We start from the raw sequence: 22097 nt of genomic DNA, 5'->3' as shown, positions 1-22097 counted from the left end.
GTTGTAACAGGTGTTTCTTAGAAGGTAAATTTAATAATTTCCACACAGGGCACAGAACAGAATCTAATTAGGACACCACAGCAGTGTTTCCTACCTGATATTCTGTTGCATATATCGATCGGGGTCCTGAGCAGTGAGCGTGGTCAGCATGGTCCCTGCGTGGAGGCCTTCCTCTTGGCGAATGATTTTAGGATTTGGGGCAAAATAAGGGTTTTCATTGACATCAATAACTGTCACAGACACAGTTGCTGTCGATTGAGGTGGGTGCTGAATCCCCTTAGCTAATGGCACTTGGTTTTCTGCAGCAACGGTGAGGACAAACATCCTATTCGTTTCAAAGTCAATTGGCTGAAAAAGAAAAATGGAAACCGTTTTTTGTTTTTTTTTTTTTTGTAGAAGTAAGAATATTTCGTTCTGCTGTTCATCTGTCCCTGAGTCTCGTTTCCAAAACATTAGCTTTTTGACCCTTCAGTTAGCAAGAATTTCTTCTGTCATTTCTGGAAAGCATACAGGACAGTCTCACTGAAACACACCCTGACAGAGAGATTCATGTTCCTCCAAAACTGCGTGTGATTGTTGCCTGGAGCCATTCATTTAGACGGCTGTAGAAACTTGATTTTTAAAAAAAATCAGCACTGAAAATCAAAACTAGTAAATAATCTGAGGTCAGGTGAGAACACAGGATTTATAGTCTCACACACTGGGGAATGACTACCTTTCATGGTAAGAAAACTTGCTGGTCAGCAGTGACTTAGAAAAAAACAATACTATATAGTTAAAAATACTATATAATTAAAAATTAGTATACCATGTTTTTAAATGAGGCTAAATCCTAATGCAGTTTAAGTGTCTCTCAGCACTGGTGAGATGACTCATCAGGCAGGCGTGCTGACCACCAAGCCTGAGTGGCCTGACTTCACACCCCAGAAACATGATAGAAACCGCAGACTCTCACATGTTGTCCTCTAACATCCCACGTGTGTGTCTAAGCATTCACACCTCCCCACCTCCAAAACACCCAACCAACCATTCAGTGTAAATAAAAAGTATCTTTCATAAATTAAAACACACATTGCGGAGGAAGTGCGTTGACACAGGCTCCTCTTAAAACAAGTGTTTTATAGGTAGCTTTTTTTTCCTCCTTACTTAGGAAACTAAAATATCTGGCTGTCTTCCATCATAATTGTGAATATTTTGTAGAGTTGTAAAACCCTCACAAGAGAACACTCTAAATGATTAATGCAATGTACAAATAACCCTTTAGGTGCATATTAACTGCTAGAGTCTCACTGAATCCTCTGTCACTGGAACTCTGTAGGAATTTCACTCTGAATTTTCCTTGGTCACAGAGTAATGGAAATCCAGCGTGTTTGATAGAAACAGGGAAGGTCAGAGGGTGTTCCCTTGCTGCTGCTGCTGCTGCTGGTAATCTAAGAATGAGCTGAAGCTCACGAGGAAGCTACGGAATTAGCACAAAGCAGAGCAGCATCCTACCTCAGATATCTCCAAATCATCAAATCCACTGCAGTTTTCTCTTATTCTAGGACTCAATTCTGCATGCCCGTCTCACTTTAAATGAGACGGGAAAGAAGCTGTATATGTTGAATGACTGGAGTGCCCCTTATGTACATTTTCTTATATTAGTGATGTCCGTGCAGTTTGAGACCTACATCGTGCGTATCAACCTCATTTGCCCTTCACAAATGCACAAACACTCGGAGGCTGTACTCAAATCCTCCTTCGACCACGGCTGTGTGAGTGGGGACAGCCACACAGCTTTGCAGGGCTGAGCTGAGATGCAAACACAGAAAACTTAGTTCTGGGCTGGCCCCGTGGTGTACTATTTGTCATGTGTCCAGGAGGTTTCTTGTCCTTGTGTAAACACAGACCGTAATTCCTGGAAAGGAGAACTTTCTGTGAGGCTTCTCCCTAGGGCAGCCAGGTGGGCTCACGTGTTTCTAGGTGGCAGGGATGGTCCCACGAATGGCTTTTACAGCAGAGTGTTTGTTACTATTGAAGAGCTTTCTCTTTGGGCCTGCCACCATATTGTTCTGTTTCTTTCTTTTCACAATTAAATGTCAAAAAGCTAGTCTTGTATTTTTGTTTGTTTGTTTGTTTGTTTGTTTTTTTAAAGTTGAGGTTTCTCTGAGTAACCCTAGCTACCCTGCAACTCCAGAGACCCACCTCCTTCTGCCTCCTGAGGGCTGGGATTAAAGGTGTAAGCCACAATGCCTGGCTAGACTAGAAAACTAGTCTCTTAGTCACAAAAATAGCATTTAAAAAATAGCCATGTAAATGCAAAATATTTATAAAATGTGGGCTCCCCCACCTACTCGTTCCATTTTACTTTTGTGATTTTTCTTCCATCTCTGCATTCATTTACTCTCCGCCCTAACTCCAGGAGACGAAGCACAGTATCCCTCCTCTCCCCTCTTACTCCTCCCTCTGCCCTGAGGGGGACTGAACCGAGATCCTGGTGTATGCTAGACAAGAACTCCAAGTATCCGTGGATGGCCAGGCCTGCTGGATGTGAAAGGCCACTAATGGATCAGCTGAGCTCCCTTAACTTTGCTGAGGACACAGTCTCTTCAGAATGGTAAATCTGTCCAAACTGATTTTAATTGTGGGGATAATGGGAGAGAATTTATGTTGTCCTCAGTCTCGACATAAATTAAACATTAACACACAATGCACTAAGTAGTCAGGAATCCCAGACTTGGTGGTAATGGGAGAGGGCACAGGCTGGTGCCTGCTAGGTAGCTGTCTGAGGTCTGTGGTCCAAAGGACACTCACTTTTACCACTGTGACCAGCCCATCGTTGCTGTTGGGATCTGTCACGATGGCAAACCTTCCTGTAGGGTCTCCACCACTGATTCTGTACGCCGCATTCCAGGCCGGAGTGTGGGGCTGATCTTTGTCAGTGACAGTTAGGTTGGCTACAATGACATCCACCCTGTTCTCAGGGACTTCTCCATAGAACTGCAAGAAAGACAAACCTCAGTCTGAGCTGTGGCCCACTGAAGGACAAGCTGCCCGGTGACCACACTGCCCCAATTTTACTGCCCCATTAAAGTTTTATGATCTACACTAAACAAGGAGATAGGTAATACTGGTAATCACCCAGTTTATGTCTGACTAAAAAGAAAAGACTTTTTAGCCACCAAGTATTTTTTTTTTACATTTATGCTGCAGTTTCATTAGTATTAAAATTAGCATCCATTTGTGAATATCAGTGTGATTAATGTGAGGGCCAAAAAAAAGACTCATATGTAGGAAATAACTTGACTCTGGATCAAGGTAATTACTTGCTGGAAAAGTAGCACAAATCAGGCATGGATTTCAGGCATCTGAAACAATGGAAGCATTCTGTTACCACTACACCAAGGTATTTGTTACAGGCAGAGTATTTTAACTTCTGCAGCAATAACTGGGGGTAATGAGGATCTACAATATTCAGGTGCCCATTTTAAAGCCCACGCTGTAGAAACATCTGAATCATTGGCCGCTCCTCTATTGGGGCAAGCAAGTTCCATTTCTATTTAATGCATTTATTATTCATATCAAAACCTCTTCCAAATAGACCACAATGCTGAAGCTCCTTGATTGGCAGGTTGTACTCACAGTCATGGCAGTAAACTCTGGAGGATTGTCATTGACATCTGTCACTGTGATGACGGCTGTGGCTGTGTTTGAAAGGCCATAAGTGGGATTGCCTTCCATGTCTGTGGCTTGAATTATTAACGTATACTGTTGCACTTTCTAAAAAGACATAAAGATAACAAGTTAAGTGATGCTAATTCCTCAAGAAGACATAACAGTTGCTCTGCAAAGGGCTCTTTATTACCCACAGAGAGCACAGCATCCTTCATTCTGATTAACATGACTTGCAGTTTCCCACACAGAGTTTACTTTAACTCAGGAAACACCGGTCTGGTCCTTGTCTGAGGAGATTTAACTATGCATATTCACTTTGACTCTTGAGAAGGAATGCACTGAGCACTTTGCAGATGTGTGAAATTCATGGCTGAGTTGAAGCCTCCATCTGGTTTCAACCTTTCTCTTTTGCTACAAGATTGCCAGTAAGTTTTCAAGTCTTTTGGCATCTCATATATTAATTTCCAGGCAGGTTAGGACAGTAAACATAATGAGGAATGCGAGATGAAGTATATGTGTCTCACAAATCGACAAAGTATGTTTGCCTTCCCTTACTATTTTATATATCTATGCAATATTTCCCCCATTCCTCATTAGTACCAACTGTTCCAAAATTACATAAGAGCTATATATAGTTTTTAAAAACATCAAAATTTCAGCCTGGAGAAGATCACTTAGTGGTTAAGAATACTTGTTGCCCTTGCAGAGAACTGGAGTTTAGAGTCCACAGGTTGGTCCACAAACATCTCTAACTCCAGGCATTTGGACTTCCTCTTTTGACTTTTGTGGGTTGCAGCCATGTATACAATGCACATAATATCATATAGACACAATAGTCATACACATAAAATAAAGAAATAAAACATTTTAAATACACATTTAACTGAAAGGTATGCATTTAAATTATTAGTCCTGGAACACAACAGGTGTTTAACTGAATAGGTACCTAATGACTGGATCAGCACTGAGCTATAATACAGTGAGTCTGTTGTTCTGAGCACCACCCTATCACAGATATAGACAGGAAACATTTACATGAACGTGATTTTTATCAAGCAAGCACGCAATACTTGAAAAATACAGATTGGCGATTTTAACAAAGAGCCAAATGAAGCTATAATGAACGTTTAATGAAAGTTGAGATTATCTTAAAAATCTATACTGTCAGCCAACAGTGTTTTATTTTCAGAAAACCTAACCAAAAGCACTACCTAAAGGCATTTGGAATCTCTATGAGAACTGGCACAGAATAAAAGGATCATATTCTTAAATGCTAAACCATTCTCGACAACAAAACTCTTTTTTCCCCCACACTAAAGAAAACAAGTGTCACTGCAAAGGGCAGCTCCTCTGGTTCTAAATATAGCCGACATTCTAAACAGCCATTCTTATGGAAGGCCTGCAGCTTGGAGGAAAGAGGCACAAATTGTTGTGTTTGATGCAGTCATTAGAGGGAAGGGCAGGGACCAGAAAGGATGGGATGGAACGCCGACCTCGCACTCGAGAGTTTACACACATTTATTCCTAAAAGAAAATATACCATATTTTTTAATTGGAAAAAAACCCCTGCAAATATGTAGTGCAGAATGAACCATTTTAAGATTTTTGTAACCCAGAATATCTTACTACAGCCCAGAGTGGGTTCAATGGCTTTCCTTTCCCACGGCTTTGGAGAAAAATCTCGGGTTATGACCCCTTTAACTACAGGCAACAGATGGCTGCTAAACAGAGAGAATTAGTCACTCCCAGAGATGAGCCCTTTAGTTGGTTACCCAATCAAAGGGGTCAACCCTGAAACCATATACACACAAGTAACAGGATGGTGTGAGCGCACGCACGTGCACATGTATAGCAATCACAATTAAAGAAAGAGGTACTGGCTGTTCTTCCAGAGGACCTGGGTTCAAATCCCCACTTCCATATGGTGGCTCACAACTGTCTGTAACTCTAGTCCCCAAGTATCTGACTCCCTGTCCTGGCCTCTGAAGGTACCAGACATGTGTGTGATGTGCAGACATGCACACTGGAAAACACTCATGCACAGAAAATTACGTGGCATTTTAAAAATGTGTGATGAGTTATGAGATGCCATTTTTGTGTAGCTACTACAGTTATATTAACAATGAAAATCCAAGTTTTATTTTTAATAATGTTAAAAACATATGGACATGCAGTATGTTTTCTAATGCCTATTCTATTAAAAAATACTTAAAATTGTACAAACACAGTAGATTCAGTTCTAGGTTGAGCTGAGATGTTGGGATCCATTGGAAATCATTGACATTTCCTATTGCTTCAAGCTGGTATTAAAAATCTTTAAGCATCACAACATTTTGTTGACTGTAGTGGTATATTCCTGCCATCCCTGGCACTGGAAGCTTGAGACAGGAGGATTGTTATTAGTTCCAGACCAATCTGGGCTATAAAATGAATTCAAGGCCAATCTGTGCTGAAGAGTGAGACCGAAAGTCAAAACCTGGGACACTATTATTTCTTAAATACAATGTTTGTGAAAATTAAAGTAACTGCCCACTTGATAAAATAACATAGACGCCACGTCCAGACAGCATGCTGGCAAATGGTCTTGCTTTTGGCAAGGCAGATGTGCTAGGTTACGATTTCAGCATCTGAGCTGTCCAGAGGGGCTTGCTTATTTCCTCATGCATGCTTGGCGCTGATGTGTAGCAGTTCCAATCTCTGGAAGTCCTCACAGGGCTACATGGGATGCAGGATCCCGCATAGCGCCAAGGTCTTCCATCACTTCCTGCTCCAGATGATATAACTTGTAACTTTGCTTATTTCCAGAGCCACCTCTTACTGACATGTGCATGTTCGCAAAGCTACCGTGATCATTTCTTTCTTTCTTTCTCATACTTCCTGTATTTATATTCAGTGTCATCATGGCCTGTTCCACCTCCACGTCAGTTCCTCTGTTTACACCAGAAATTCTCCACCAGTGTGACTGTGCCCAATGAAAACACCTTTTCAATGTAATGACTTGGGAATATCACTGGCATATGATGGGCTCTGGCTGGGGATTCCGCAGAACACGCACAGGACAGACCCTGCATCAAAAACTAGTTCAAAATGTCTATAGTGTCTGGTTGGGAAAGCTTGGCTTGAACAATAGCCTTTCTTTTGTTCTGAGCCAGACAGGTGAAAGTCAGCTGTTCAAGTCAACTGTTCAACTTCTGAAATTCCTTGATGTAGAATTTTGGGTCTTTGGGAATGTGCCCTACAACACATTTCTATCTATCACCATGTCTAACTTTTATGTCTATTCTTACTTCAATTTGTGTTCGCACTCATCTCTTAACACATACATACACACTGGAAAAGCACGTAAAACTATTTTAAAAAGGAACTACAAGTGGCTGTATGCATGATGGCATCATTATTCCAAACTGGGAAGCGAAGGGGACATTGAGACCAATGCCATAAAGGGTCTGAGATGCCAAAATAAAGACCCCTGCCTTCATTCCAGGAGATGTGATGAACCACTTCAGCACTGAGGAGACTCAGCATGTTTGCAGATTATGAAGGGGGACTGCAGAGAAGTGAGAACTGAACTCCATAACAAGTAGGAGATCTCATGTCAGGACCAACAAGGAGGCCAGGGCACAAGTGTAAGAAGTATTTGGCCTAGGAAACAGCAAACACTGGTCTTTCCTTGCCAGGAAAAAAAAAAAAAAACCAAAACGCTGTAGAACAAAACTAATGGACAGCACTCAATCAGAAAAGGGGGACTGTCAATTATGGCAGTGGAAAAAAAATGGCTGCAAGGTTTTATTGGGCAGACCGTTTGTTCACCAAATGCTGAATGTACTGTGCTATGCGCTCTAATTCCTTAAACTGCCATGGTATCTTGCCAACCCTCTCATGAGATCCATGTTACAGATGTGGAGACCAAGGGTTACAGGTTACAGAAGGCCCAACAGCTCACACCGAGCAGAACCCCAGATTCAAACCTGGTAGAGAAGCTGTGGGAGGCAGTGTGGTTTTAATGTGCGGCTTTATAGGCTCACGTGTTTGAACAAATGGTCCCCACTGGTGGGGCACTGCTTGGAAAGACTGGAACATTTAACATATAGAGGCAATAGGTCACTGAACTCGAGGCTTTCTAGCCCGGATCCACTTCCTATTTGCTCTCTGCTTCCTGGCTGTGGAAGAACGCCTGCTCTTGGCACACCATACTTTCTTCACCATGGTGGGTTGTAGCATCCCTTGAACTATGAGACAAAATGAACCATCTCTTAAACTGCTTCTTTCAGGTATTTTGCCATGGAAGTGAGAAACTAACTGCAACTTGTAATCCTGAGAAGGCAGAGCTTAGACATGAAGAGGGAAAAAAAATAAAAACAAAAAATCTAGAGGAGGTTAAAGTCAAGAACAGCCACTAACCGGTAATGAAACAGAGTCAGGAGTGCATTTTTTTTAAAAAAGCCAAAAATTGATGGGGGCTGGGGGTGGGGTTGATGGCCTAAAATTTCAAAACCCTAAAGAACATTTTTTTAAACTGCAGATTAAAGAAAAATTAAAAGGTAACTCTTGTAAGCGTTTCAACTGTTAGAGACTCCATCACTGAAAGGTGTCATACGTCCGGAGAGAATGATAGCGAAAATTACTTTCTACAAAAAGGAAACTGTGAATTTTAATAGAAATAAAGGAATTTGAGCCTGTGTAAAAAGTCAAAGTAATTTAAGCCCAGCCTCAGGCAGAATTACCATAAACCATCCAAGATAAATGTATTTTTTTTTCTTGGTGAAATGACATTCAGAAAATGGAAGGCTTTCCATAATTTTCTCTGGTAACTCATTGTTGATTTTTAATAATTCGACTGTCAAGAAGTGATTCCTCATATCGTATCTAACCCATGCCCCCATAGCTTCCCATCTATTTCTGCATTAGCGTTATCAAGGGTGGAGGATGCTTTCCCCGTGAACTGCAGGATATACTTAACGACAATTATACCCCACTTCAAGCTTTTATCCTGCAGGCTAAATATAGCTTCTCTGATTTTTAAACATGGTTGGTCTGCGTAAGGAAAACTGTCTTTAATTCTTTATGCCTCTTTCTTGCCATGAAGCAGCCAGGCTAAACACAAAAGGAATCTCAGGGAGAGACTTTGTGAAGCCCCGAGTTCCGTATCTCACAGGAATTCTTGTGTGGAAGGAGAAATATTACAGATGCAACCTGCACTAAATCTTCTTGATATACTCAATCTTACCCTGGAGAGAGACTATTGAAAAATATTCCATAATCTCATCCGAAGTCTAGTATTCCTATTGAGTATATATGGGTGTGTCAGGGTAATGTTTCATATCATAGCACAAGAGGTGGAAAGTCTATGACTTTTCTATTTTTCTTTGTGCAGTATGTGTGGTATATCCGTGTGTGACTGTGCAGACACACATCCCTGTCTAGATCAGAGGAGGATGCCCAATGTCCTGCTCTAGCTCTCTCTCTATTAACCTACTGAAACAGGGTCTCTTTCACAGAATGTGGAGCTGGGCTCCTGCCAGCAACTCTCTGGTTCCTGCCCCCACAGAGTGCTGAGTTTACAGACACTTTGCAATGAGCAGTTTTTTATGTAGATTTGGGGATTCCAAATCAGGTCCTCATGCTAGCACGGTGGACACATCTATCTACTGGGCTGTTTCTCGGCACCCCCTTGAACTTTGAGACCACTGCAAAAACGAAATTCATCTTTGGGTTTCTAAACATTTTTCCTGTTTCTGTTTTTTTTTTCTTTTTGGTTGTTTGTTTGGTTTTTTTTTGTTTTTGTTTTTGTTTGTTTTTGTTTTATTTTGTTTGTTTTGTTTTTTGAGACAGGGTTTCTCTGTGTAGCCCTGGCTGTCCTGGAACTCACTCTGTAGAACCAGGCTGGCCTTGGACTCAGAAATCCACCTGCCTCTGCCTTCCAAGTGCTGGGACTAAAGGCGTGCGCCACCACTGCCTAGCTTTTGACTGTTTCTGTTACTTGGTTATGATGGTTCTAGAACAATTTTGTGTATATACCTAATTAAGATAGCAATGTTATCTTCAATTCAATTCACATGCACATCACTGCAGTAGAGAGAACATAAAAATCCAACTTCTCAATACCTTGTCAATAATCTACATCATGGTGCATATAATGTTTCTACTTGACACAGTCTGAGATTCTGTTATAGCCAAAGCTGGCTCAGCCTGAAAATCACAAACCACAATTTCTAGGTGTTGACACTTTAAAAGAATTCACTCAAACAATGATTATCAATGGTCAAAGGCTTTGAGAAGCTGAAAGACAACTAGAACCCAATAGAAAAAGGAGGTCGAAGTTTCCTGATGGGCGCCTGGAGAAGGCACAAGAAGGAGAACAAGAAGGTTCAATGTCTAGAAAACCAAGGGCCGTTTCTGATGGACCCTCACAAGCAACAGCAACAACAACAACAGTACTCAGCTCCACACAGCCTCCCGGCACGTCGCCAACACATGCACCTTCTCACCTACTGCTAACCTATGTGGTGCTGTTGAACGGCATCACTGTTGCAGTTTCAGCAGAATAGTATTTCAGAAGTGTGATTCTCAACATTGCCTGCTTTAAATGCTCAACCGTAGAATTAACACAGTACCAACCTTAAGACTCGTAAAGTAACTTCTCTTAGAGTTCAGGAGCAAGTTCTAATGAAGATGACAATTTCCTTGTACAATACCCACCATGCAATTCACAGAAGCCCCAGAAACCCAATCACATATACATTATTTGTAGTCTCTTAAAATTCATTTGGCTACATATTACTTGACTAGGATGTTCTAACTTCATTCCCCAGAAAAAACATTGACTATGAAGAAAAATAGGACTCTTAAAAACTTTAAAAATTGGAAACAACAGAGTATTGACTTAACTTAGTCACCAAGGCTAACTTTAATTAATACCACACACACACACACACACACACACACACACACACACACACATACACACACACACATTCTTTACAACATTAAGTTCTCTGAAAACTCCCACTGCTGACCAGAATGGAAACTAGCACCACTGCTTGCCTCTCAGACCACAGCCTCCTTCAGGAGAGTTTCTGGTCTGCTCACCTCTCGATCCAGACCAGCTGCCACAGTGATGATGTCCCCAGTCTCATTGTTGATTGTAAACATGTTGGGTGAAGGGGTGCTGGGCGCCTGGGACAGGATCCTGTACCTCAGCATCCCATTCAGGGCATTCGGGTCATCCGCATCAATTGCCGTGACCGTCATCACATACGTCCCTAGAGAGTGAAGATGATTGGTTATCTGTCATGCCAGGACCCCTAAAATCAGGTATCCATAGTATGATAGCAGACCTCATTTTTCACTTTTTTCATAACAAAAACATTTTAAGTCCTGCATACAAAAATATTTTTAAAATTCTCAACCATGGCAGCGTAGAGGCCAGTCAGCGAAATGTTTGCCATGCAAGCCCTACGGGCCAGAGTCAATGCCCAGAACCACGTGAAAGAAAAAAAAAAAGTCAGTTATACAAGGTGCATGCTTGTAACCCCAGTGCTGTGGAGGTGAGCGCAGGAAGATTCCGGGGGCTCAGTGCCCAGCCAAGCCAGCCTACCTAACTAGTGCCAATCTTTGAAAGACCCTGACTGAAAAAAAAAATAATATGGGCTGTTGTTAAAGAATGGTAAGTACTGGCCTTCACGTGCATGTACACATCCCCAAGCCCACACACGTCATCATAATAAACCTAATCAAAATGTAAAAATAAATTTAAAAATACACATATTTTAAATTATGTAAATATAGACTCTGCCCTTCCCACACTTAGAAAATAAATCTACTCTATGATTCCCCCAAAGGGCTCAATGGCCAACTTTAAATGCAAAAAGACAAGAAACCCAGATGCTACTGCAAACATATTTTATGACTACCCAGTTCTTCTCTGGTTACATAGTGGCATTTCATGGGGTTTTCTAAGAGTGGTTCTCCCCAATGCCCAAGCCCGTTTCTGACAATGAGCTGTGTAAAGGGCAGGGCCTGACCCTTGCCTGGGTCAGAAGGAAGCATTCTAGGCAGAACTGCTCTGCTACATTGGGCAGACACTTGATACTGTGCATCATTACTGCCTCAGAGATGACATGGAGACTGTCCCTTGCCTGGAAATTTCAACCCACGGAGTATTTCAGAACCTAAATCTAGAAAGCAGTCACCCATGGAGATGCTAAGAAGTACAGTCACTGTTTAGACTAGTTTGTTTTATAAGATCTATTTAGAACTGAATCAGAAAATGTTCTGTCTTTGTCTTCTAAGAAACCCAGAGCCTGGGATTACTTTAGAAATGGGGGAAGACCCCACTTACCCTGTGCCCTAGCATCAGCTACGTCTTAGTTGTACTATCAAATGCCTTCTCAGAACTTGTTCCTTTCAGCAGGATATTTCCTGGTCAAGCAGCATCTCCACATTACTCATTTTGGAAACTTTATATGGTAGATGATAGCTCACTGGCTTTCCCTTTCTCTCTCTCCCCTATTGGATCTGATGTTCCCGCAGGGCAGGGACTCTCCTGTCACCACTGTGGCCAGACCCAGGGCAGAGCAGAGCACACAGCTCCTGCTAAGCTGACACTGCAGCAGGAGACGATTGTTCATACACAATGTCTGATTTCAGAACTTGGAGTCAAAATGCTGATAGCGCAGTTTAAGTCAGCCCTGCCCACCAGAGTGCTTCCTAAGCACAGGAAGTACAGCCTGGAAGGAGAGAGCTTCCCTCACAGTGGACACATAGAGGCTTTCACTCATGAGGTGCCTAGCTGGAAACTCATGGTCAGATACACAGTAAACACAGCCTGAAAAGCTTATGTCTAACAGGCCTGTGAAGCGGTGCGTTATATAAAGTATGAAACAACCAAACACATAGGAAAATGATACTTAACAGCAAACATCTGTAGTCAAATGCCCAAAGTGTCTTTATATTGTAGGATATTTACATGAGATACATTCTTTCATTCATTCATTCATTCATTCATATTTATTTATTTATTTATTTATTTATGTGTGTGTGTGTATGTGTGTATATCACAGTATGCATGCAGAGATCAGAGGACAACTTGTAGGAGTCAGCTTTCTCCTTCTACCAAATGATTGCCAAGGCTTGAACTCAGGCTCTTCAGGCTTGGTAGCCGGTGCCTAAGACTGCCGGACTATCCCCCAAGCACATACAAGACCCAGTTTAGTAAAGATCTATTTCATTTTACTGTGCTTTAAAATGTGTAAGACTGGAGGTCATCCCGTCTGACATGTGTCTGAAGGAGCCATAGAGGCCAAGCCCCCACACGCCTGTTTTCCTAGAAGATACACGGGGGCCTAGAGCTCAAGGCGGAGTTGCTTCTTCCCACACATTAGTTGATACATTAGAGAGATATGGATGTTGGTGGAGAGGCTCAAGGGCCTAGTGAGTGCTGTTTTAAATACTGATATTTTATGAAACAGAATAATTGAATATCTCAAAACATTAAATCTGACCAGCTGGCCAAACATTTACTTTTTCATGCCCTTACTGACTGAGCGCCTGCCTCGTCTGCTAGGTTTTCAGATTAAATGGGCCTCCCCGGCTTGGCTATTCTGTGACTGGAATGTTTTTAGTACAAGAACCCGAAATGCCAGTCAGAGAGCACTTCACGATGGCAAGAGGCTTTCTGCAGGTGCTGCCTCAAGGCCAGGCCACTTTCCTTATTCGAGCTGAAAGAGGTTGTGGAGGACATGGCGGGGGCACTCTGCAAGTAAACACCCCGTGTGTCACAGCTGTCACCGGCCCTGCCATGCTTGTGGTGTGGCCTCACTGCCTGGTAACAGGAACACCACGTAGCTTTAAGGCTTAGTGCGGGATTTTGCTGTTTCTCTGTCTCCTGTAAGGGAGTCTGTACTCTGTACATTGAAAGTCTCTCTCAAGCGCCTCTCACTATGTCCGCTACAAAGCAAGGGAAGGCTACTATAGATTCCACAGTCTCTTGATTTTCAAACAAGGTAAAAATCATGTGGATGTAAAGATATTTTGTTGTTTTCAGTCTTCAATTAGTTTTTTCCTAAGTTGCTTCCATTTGCTCCAAAGGCATAATCAATGACAGCTAAATTAAAAGGCATGCAGGAATTTTCCTTATTGCTATGCCATACAGGATTTTTTCCTTTTCTTACTGCTATCGCAGTGTCAGTTAAAAACACTTTTTATGTCTGAGGAAGTATATTTGGTAGCCCAGGTTGGCCTTGAGCTCAACATGTAGCTGAGGATAACCCTGAATTTCTGATCCTACTGCTTCTACCTCCAGACCACATGGATGTAGGCGTGGGTCACCATGTGCAGTCCCACCCCTTAGGTATGCAGTGCTACAGATCAACCCGTGTGTCTGCTGGGCAAGCAGTCTACCACCCCGGCTATTCAAAGGCTCTCACATAGCATTTCTTCATGTCATGACCACAGTCATAGCCTAACTTACCAGGCTTTGATCCCTCTGGAACAGACCCATTCCAAACCTGGTGCAGAAACTCGGGTCTGTTGTCATTCATGTCAATAACATTGATGACAATGTCAATGGGGTTCTCCACTTGGTTGCCATTGATGTCCACCGCATGTGCCCTCAACTGCAAAAGCAACCAGAGGGCAGAGGCACTTAACGATCTGTTACATGTGGTTGCCACGTTTCCCCAGTAGCAAGGGCATTCGAGAACAGCCATGTAAAAGCTGCTACGGTTCCCTTCCCAAGAAGGAGCTAGGCCAGCTGTGAGGGGAGATGTCATAGCAGAAAGCCATCTTCCCTCTAGGCAAGGCCTAGGGCTTAGTGCACAGCTTTTAACTGCTTTGATCCACATACAGAGCACATACAGAGCACATACAGAACACATACAGAGCACATACAGAACACATACAGAACACATACCGAACACATACAGAGCACATACAGAACACATATAGAGCACATACAGAACACATACAGAATACATACAGAGCACTAGAGGACCAAGAAACTGAGCTTTGTGATTGCCACACTACTCTTGGTGGACAGAGCCCTGGTCCAGAGCCAGCTGTGTCCAGATCTAAAATATACTTTTAGTAGATGCACATGAAGAGAGCAGGAAATGATCTGGAAAATTACAGGTACACAGGGAATTTACACAGAACAATTTTAAATTTTAAGGCTTTTCAGAGACATGAAGAATGCATGCATTTATAAGACATTCCTCACCATAGCCTTAGGGGATAGTATCAGTGGTCATCTTTGAGAAATTGTATGTAGTTTTTCTCCACATACACATCCAGTCACTAATCTACTTGGGCCTGGACATATTTCTAATGTTTTCTCCCAGCAAACATCTGTTGTATCCCTTTCAAAGACTATGCAATATTCTGCTGTACTGTTTCCTTTTAATTAGAATACTTTCACAGTATTTTATAGTTTTCCCGTAATCTCGAAAGCTGTTGGTTACTTGAGAGTATGTTCTTATCCAGTTAAAGTAGCATTAACATATCCTTTTGATTTCTAGGTTACTAAACACATAACACAATATAATTTTTATTACTGCTTTTCAATCCTTTTCAGAGATATTTTCCTCCTGATCTATTTAACACAATATATTCCATTAACAAATTCTTAATACTGAAATTTAATTATAGTTATGTAAAATAATGAAGCTTAATGACTCTAAATACTTGCAATTCTGTAATTAATTCCATTTTCCTGGTGTTGCTTTGAATGCATACATAGCAAGCATTTATAGAACAATTCACTCCAGTCTTGGATGAATATGTTTATTTTCTGAATTTCAACCACAGGATCTCAGATGGAGAGAAGTCAAAGACAAACACACTGGTGGGTTTAGAATCATCGACAGAAACTCCTCTGACTAGAGTGTTACGTGCTACCTCACTCCAGATTCTCTCATGAATTTCAAAATGATAGGCTTGTAAATTAACCAAGTGAGTTCTAAGGTACACAACTGGAAACATATTCAACTTTCCCCACACTTGTCCATTGAGTTCTAGGCGATCTACTATAGTTATAAGACACTGGGATTTCTAAAGGTTTGTGCAGCTACAGGACGTTAAACATCATTGCTGAGCAAGGTAAGAGTTAGGAGGCACCATGACCAGGGCAGGCTTGATGGCAGTGATGACACACGGCAGGAAGGGCCAATGTGGCCCACGGCTGGGCTCACGGGCTGGGTCTAGATCCTTCCTCCTGCTAGTGAAATCCATGCATGGAGGTTAAGCATTCACATATGAAAGGCAAACACGATAGAACCTGAGAACATGAGTGTTTAGGTTAGGGAAGGCCTTGATCAACATCCCTGCAACGCTGTCATTCACGTCAGTAAAAAGGAATTGTGGAATGCACAAATGAAGCATCTGATGTCCCTGAACAAACAAAACAATAAAAGGGAGGAAGTATGGAAAGACTGGGCTGGAGCACCCAATCTAAAAGGAGCAAAATACAAGCAGGCTTGGGATCGTAACCCTCTGCCCTCCTCAAACGGCTGTGATGTGGATGTGCACACATGGCTGCTCTGATCCTGTCCACACAGACCAGGTCCTGTGGGTTCTCTCCGCCATGCCTCTGACAGCCAGTACTGGCATGCCAACAGTGATGATGTTGAAGGCTGTTTCCCTTTCTTTCTTATTGTTTTGCAGTTGCTTGTCTGATAGCATAAATCAGTTCTATTAACACGTGCTTACTAAAGGAAGCAAAAAGCCTACAGACACAATTCTGGTGTTAAACCTCAGTGTTAGAGCTATCAGACTACACACACACACACACACACACACACACACACACACGACAGGGAGTATGAACACAGACTCAGCAGACAAAAACTTACATGAAACCGTGCTATCAGCTCTCGATCCAGAGGCTTGGTGACAGACAGCTGTCCTGAGATGGGGTTGATAATGAAGATGCCCGTTGGAGGCTGGTCAGCTCCTGGTCCAGTGACACTGTACCTCAGGGACAGGTTTTTATCTCTATCAGACCTGATCTGGGGATAAAAAACGATTACATAAGCAGAAAACATGTGCAGAGTTGTCTGGGAACATACCACACTTCCAAACCTTGTTTCATCCCTCCTAGAACAGCACTGTTGTCTTCCAGAGCATGCCCTTCTCTTCTTTCTTTCTCCTTTCCTTCCTCCTATCTCCCTTCTGCCTCTTCTGTGGTGTGTGTGTGTGTGTGTATGTGTGTGTGCATGCGTTCAGTGTGTGTGTGTGTGTGGTGTGGTGTGTGTGTGTGATGTCTGTGTGTGCATGCATGCATGGGGGTGCAAGGTGGGTACAACTGCTTTCTGCCTTGCTTTTTGAGACAGGGTCTCTCCGTGCAGCTGCAGTTCCCTGATTCACGTAGCCAGCTGACCAGCAAGCCACAGGATTTCTTCTTTCTGGGTCCCCAGCACTGAGGTCTCTGTTGGGAATCTGAACTTGGGTCTGCATACTGGGTGGAAGCACTCTGTGACTGAGCCATCTCCCAAGCCCATTCTCTGACTCTTGATGATGGACTTAAAGAGACATTACCTTACCTAGCCCCAGAAAGACTTGGGGTAACCTTTTCATCTAAAGGAACACTAGCTGTGCATCATGCAAAACGTCAAAATTTAGCACTGCGTACTTAGACAAAATTGCCATGGTAGAATATTTACAATACAGTAACAAGTGTCTAATTTAATACAAAACATGGTGTCTTCACACATCAGAAATAGTAAGAAGCAATGATTATCTAGCCACAGCTTGAAATATCCTTATCTGGGACTCTGTGGTTGGGGACAGGCCTGCACGTTAGATTTCTTTGCTTCCATTGTACTGACTCAGTGAAACCAAAGCTTCCTGCATGGTTCTCAGGTGGTAATGAAGGCTACGATTCTCCTTCCTAACAAAGAATCAAAGAGAGGAACTTTGGGTGTATTTTATACTCCAAACAAAAGGAATGCATGTCAGAGCAGAGCAGGTTACAGAGATGGAAAATGGAAAAAAAGGAGAGACAGAGGAAGGGCAGGTTGGGCAGTAATAAATACAGATCTTTATGCACTAAGTAAATGAAATTAATCCATCCATTTGATCTAGAGATATTTCTTAACAGGGCAAAATTCTGGTTTTTAGTCATATTTCATGAGGGTTGATAAAAAGCACCTCTGTCTGGTGTTATGCGTATTGTTAAATTGAATTATAATGCAAATTAGGATATAATATAGAACACAAATAAGTGATATATTTAAAAGGCTCAAATGTATGCCTTTAGTACATTGGAATACTAAAATAATCATAGAAACATTTGCATTTTAATAAATCAGAGTATGATGATTCCATAATGTTGTACTTTTAAATAAAGACTTCCCTGTAGATTTTGCTTATTTTTTCCCATGTCGGGTGGTCAGATGGTATGCAGTGTAAGTAACTGCAAAATTCTCTCTTCTCAGATTTGAAAGGCTCCAGTTTTGCACTGCCCCAGGGACTCTGTTAATGGTATCAGAGGTCATTTTTCCTCTAAAAAGAGACTCTCAAGTGCACTTGGTACTGGCAGGTTTAGCAATGATTGCCCTTTATTCTTTTCCTTCTGTCCCAAACTATCTTTAGAGGGCAGAGATCAACAGGAAAGTCCTGGTTATGACTAGCATTTGAATAGTGAGAGGCGGAAGGGGAGGGACAGGATCATGTTATAGCTCATGAATTCACAAAAGGACTATCATTGAATGCCCTGAACCTCGGAGAGCTATGTGCATAAATAATCCAAGGAATGACAAAGGGAAGGCTTCTTACCACATAGAGGAATTCCACTCACACAAATTCAACTATATGTACACATGCCATAAACTCTACTTAAAAACAAAAAAAAAAAAAATTGGGCAAAGCAATTTCTAATGTTGCCTTGCCATGAAAATAATTGCAGTGACAGCCTCTTACTCTGACAAGCTCTTGAGGAAAGGGTCCTCTGGAGTTTTCTGGCAAGTTGATTGGCGGGATTACCCAGTCTCTCTTCTGCCTTTGTAGAACTCCACTGTGCTTGGCGAGTTGTCTAGGGAATACTATTTCTTCAATTTCATGTGGTTCCTTTGCATTAAAATACAAGAAGACATTCCTGAGGACTAGGAAGAGCGCTCTCTAAGATCACATCAATATTAATGGATACCTACCTGTGTAGGAACCACAGCGTGTTATGAACAAAAAGAATAACTCAGGAGGCCCTTTCCCTGTCCCCTAGAGGTGCCATGAAGTATTTGGGTTGCACTATTCATTGGAAATTGAATTAGAAACAATTCATTATATAGTCCAGTTGAGTAAACTACTTGCAGTTTCTATAAACCATCCTAGAGAGTAGTTAATATTAAACCAAGTTTAATAGCACCCTTTTATATATTTCTCATTAGTTTACACCACAGTTCAGGTAATGTGCCTACTGTACATTAAATTCAGATCTTGATGTGCTGAGATATAATTTGAATTCCAAGAGAAGTTTAATACATACCGCTAAAGAATGTCTCAAATATTTATGACCCTATTAAATCCCACAGAATTAATGCTGTAATTATTCTAAACCTATGTCAGCTGTGATGGATGCAGTAAATGACCCACTTTGCACACTAGGCATTAATCTTTGCTATGTGTCAACATTTTCTTCTGTTTCTCTCGACGTCTGTGGACATTTTAGCCATTAGGCCGTGTTGTCTCTGTGCAAACATCCTGGACAGTTTGCTGGAACATGGAGAACCAACAACAACAGAGACATCTTTTCACCCCATTAGGTACCAGCCTCCCAGTTTGTATATCACTCAAGTGGCTTGAGGCCTTTCCACAGTTAATGGCTTAATACATTGTGTTTTTACATGATTTGAAACCTCAACACTAGTATAAGAAGAAAGCAATGTATTTTTTAGTATATTCACTCATTATTTGAATAAGTATATGTACATCACATTTACAATTAAATACCACGAAGACCTGTGTTGTTCTCTGTGGCTGTAGTATTCAAAACATATTGCTTAAGTGTTCAAAGTCATGGCCTTTGAAGTACATATGGGTGTGTCCCAGAATCTTAGTTTGACTAAACACAAAGAACCTGGTATTTATAAACAACATAGGATTGGTGAAGTCATAGCTCTATTTCACTTAAAATTCTTATGTAGGTATTTTCACAGAATAAATGCTCAATAAACATTTGCTGAGCTGAATAGGTCCTTCGTGGAAACACACTTTATTTATTTCACCAGAGCTCACAACAGCTTTCATGAGAGAGAGAGAGCATATCACTCCTCGAAATCTGTGGCAGGATGAATATTTCATACTACCCAATTTGCTCTGGAAAAAAATAGGACAAACCTCAACCCTTGTTGCCAGAAACACTTTACTGTCCCCACGGTAGATCTGCACCTCCCACCTAATAAATCTGACTGATGACATCTTCCCAAGATGTGTTTATTTTGTGGTTACACTTAACAGCTTGTAAAGCATCTCAGAAATGTAAGAGAAACTACTTCTAATTCAAATTAAATTATAAATCACAAAATATAAACAAACCTCTCCAAGGCAATTCTGGTTACTTGAAATATACTTAGCCTATTATGTTAGGGATACCAGCAAGTACTGCTAAAAAGACTAAGGTTGATAATAAGGGAAACATTGGCCCTCCGTTTATGTGGTAATGATTAAACCCATATTCGGTTAGAATCATAAATCTAGCTGTTAATAAGCTCCGAAGCAGGATCAGGGTACCGTACCTTCAGGGGCTCCTCAGCCAGCGTAGGCTCCAGGCTCAGGTTCACAGCTACCTGCCACTTTTCCTGGGTTTCTTCATCTTGGGCATAGATCAGGAACTTTGCCTGCTCTGCAGAGAGGGGGAAGCTTCTCACCGCGTACACCGTGCCGTCCTCGTCCACCTTGAAATCTGCCGGCTCACTGCTTTCATACTGAACTTTCCTTTTTCTATTGCAGTTGCTGAATTTCACTGGAAAAGAATACAAGCGCCCAGTTACTCACCAAGGTGAGCACAGTTCGCGCCACAACACGTACTGAGCTTGGCTAAATTATAAAACACAGCAGCATGAAATCACGGAAACTGTTTTCACAAGTTCCTGTGCACGTGTGTGACTGGCCCAAGTGCCTGCAGATGTGAAACCCTGAATTCAAGCTCGAGTGCTTGACAGCCCTGGGGATCTGCCTGCCTCCGCCTCCATGGTCCTAATATAAAAAGCATATATTATAATTCCTGGGATTCCTACACAAGAGATCACACTTGGGGTCCTCCTGCTTTCACCGGAAGTACTTCACTAGCTGAGCCATCTCTGAGACATTAGGTTGCTTATCTTCACACTATAGTCCAAGGTGAGTTCTCTCTAACTTCAAGTTATGAGTATGAAGAAGACTATACCAACCTCACCCAACAGCAGGGTGTTGAAGAAGAAAAGAGTTACATTTACATTGAAGTACTGAATAGGTACAGGTCTTTTAACCCAGAGTGCAACTATGTCCGGAGCATGCACTTTTGCTAAGGAATTCATAATCTAGAGATAAGAGTGAACAGGAGGGTATGCCAAGGCTTCGTGCAAGGACATAGTAGGCCAATTACATGGCAGAGACTCGAGCATCCTTGGACTTGAGTGTCCTGGACCAAATTCCCCTCAGAGAAGAAGGCATGACTGAACCAAGGTATGGTGAAGCTGTTGTCCTACATCTCCTTGTTTAAGCCTCTCCTGTCACCATCCCTTAGACACGGGGCCATCAGGTGCTTCTGATTTCAATGTTGCGCCCTTGCACAGGTATTGCTTCCTGTCCCCCTCTAAGCTCCCATCTTCCCTGTTCGTCTGTTGCTGGTCTTTCTCACACACCAACTAGAGATCTACCAACAGTTTCACAGCCAAGCCTCACACTCAACCCGGACAGGCATTCAAGCCTGGGTTTCTCAGTTGTAACAACCCTGCACCCTTCCTGCCACAGGACCTTAGACAAGCACTTGAAGGAAGGAAATTCTAGGAATCTTCATCCACACCCGGAATGTGTCATAGAATCCTAGAAACTCAGAGTGAAAAGCAAAAGCAAAAGCAAAAGCAAAACAAAACAAAACAAAACTATTTCTGTTCCTCAGGGTGCTTATGAACTTTTGTATTCTTAATGTAAATCATCACCAAATGAAATAAACATGCATCTTAAAAGATTTAAATGAGAAATAAGTCAATGCTCAAGGAGAAGGATCTTAATGATTTCAGTGGGTTAGTCGTACCACTAATAATTGGGTTGACTTGAAAATGGCGGGGGAGGGGAATCAGCATTGCATAATGCAGTACCAATCAGCCTGTGTCTCAGATACTGACACTTGGATTCCACATTTACAACTGGCCATGCTCAGGAAGCGTGCCCAGCCTCTGACAGGAAGCATGCCCAACCTCTGAGGAAGATCATTTCCTTTACAGTGCTCCGTCCATCTTTCTGAATGGGAA

At 42.0% G+C, this 22097-nt stretch overlaps 1 protein-coding gene across 1 annotated transcript in view; it reads right to left on the bottom strand.

Annotated features, from left to right (window-relative positions):
* Cdh2 (cadherin 2) overlaps positions 1 to 22097 on the bottom strand; it is a 220878-nt gene that overhangs the window by 38147 nt on the left and 160634 nt on the right. The window contains exons 3-10 of the mRNA XM_052155816.1: positions 20382 to 20608; positions 18571 to 18717; positions 16503 to 16658; positions 14126 to 14270; positions 10744 to 10916; positions 3622 to 3759; positions 2794 to 2979; positions 95 to 348 (exon numbers count right to left, since the gene is read on the bottom strand). Coding sequence (XP_052011776.1) covers positions 95 to 348; positions 2794 to 2979; positions 3622 to 3759; positions 10744 to 10916; positions 14126 to 14270; positions 16503 to 16658; positions 18571 to 18717; positions 20382 to 20608 — 1426 coding nt within the window. The remainder of the gene's footprint in view (positions 1 to 94; positions 349 to 2793; positions 2980 to 3621; positions 3760 to 10743; positions 10917 to 14125; positions 14271 to 16502; positions 16659 to 18570; positions 18718 to 20381; positions 20609 to 22097) is intronic.

The sequence above is a fragment of the Apodemus sylvaticus genome, chromosome 13 (genome assembly GCF_947179515.1).
Source record: "Apodemus sylvaticus chromosome 13, mApoSyl1.1, whole genome shotgun sequence".
NCBI classification, from domain to species: domain Eukaryota; kingdom Metazoa; phylum Chordata; class Mammalia; order Rodentia; family Muridae; genus Apodemus; species Apodemus sylvaticus.
Note: the sequence above shows the minus strand (reverse complement) of the source record. Positions and strands in the feature narration are given on the sequence as shown.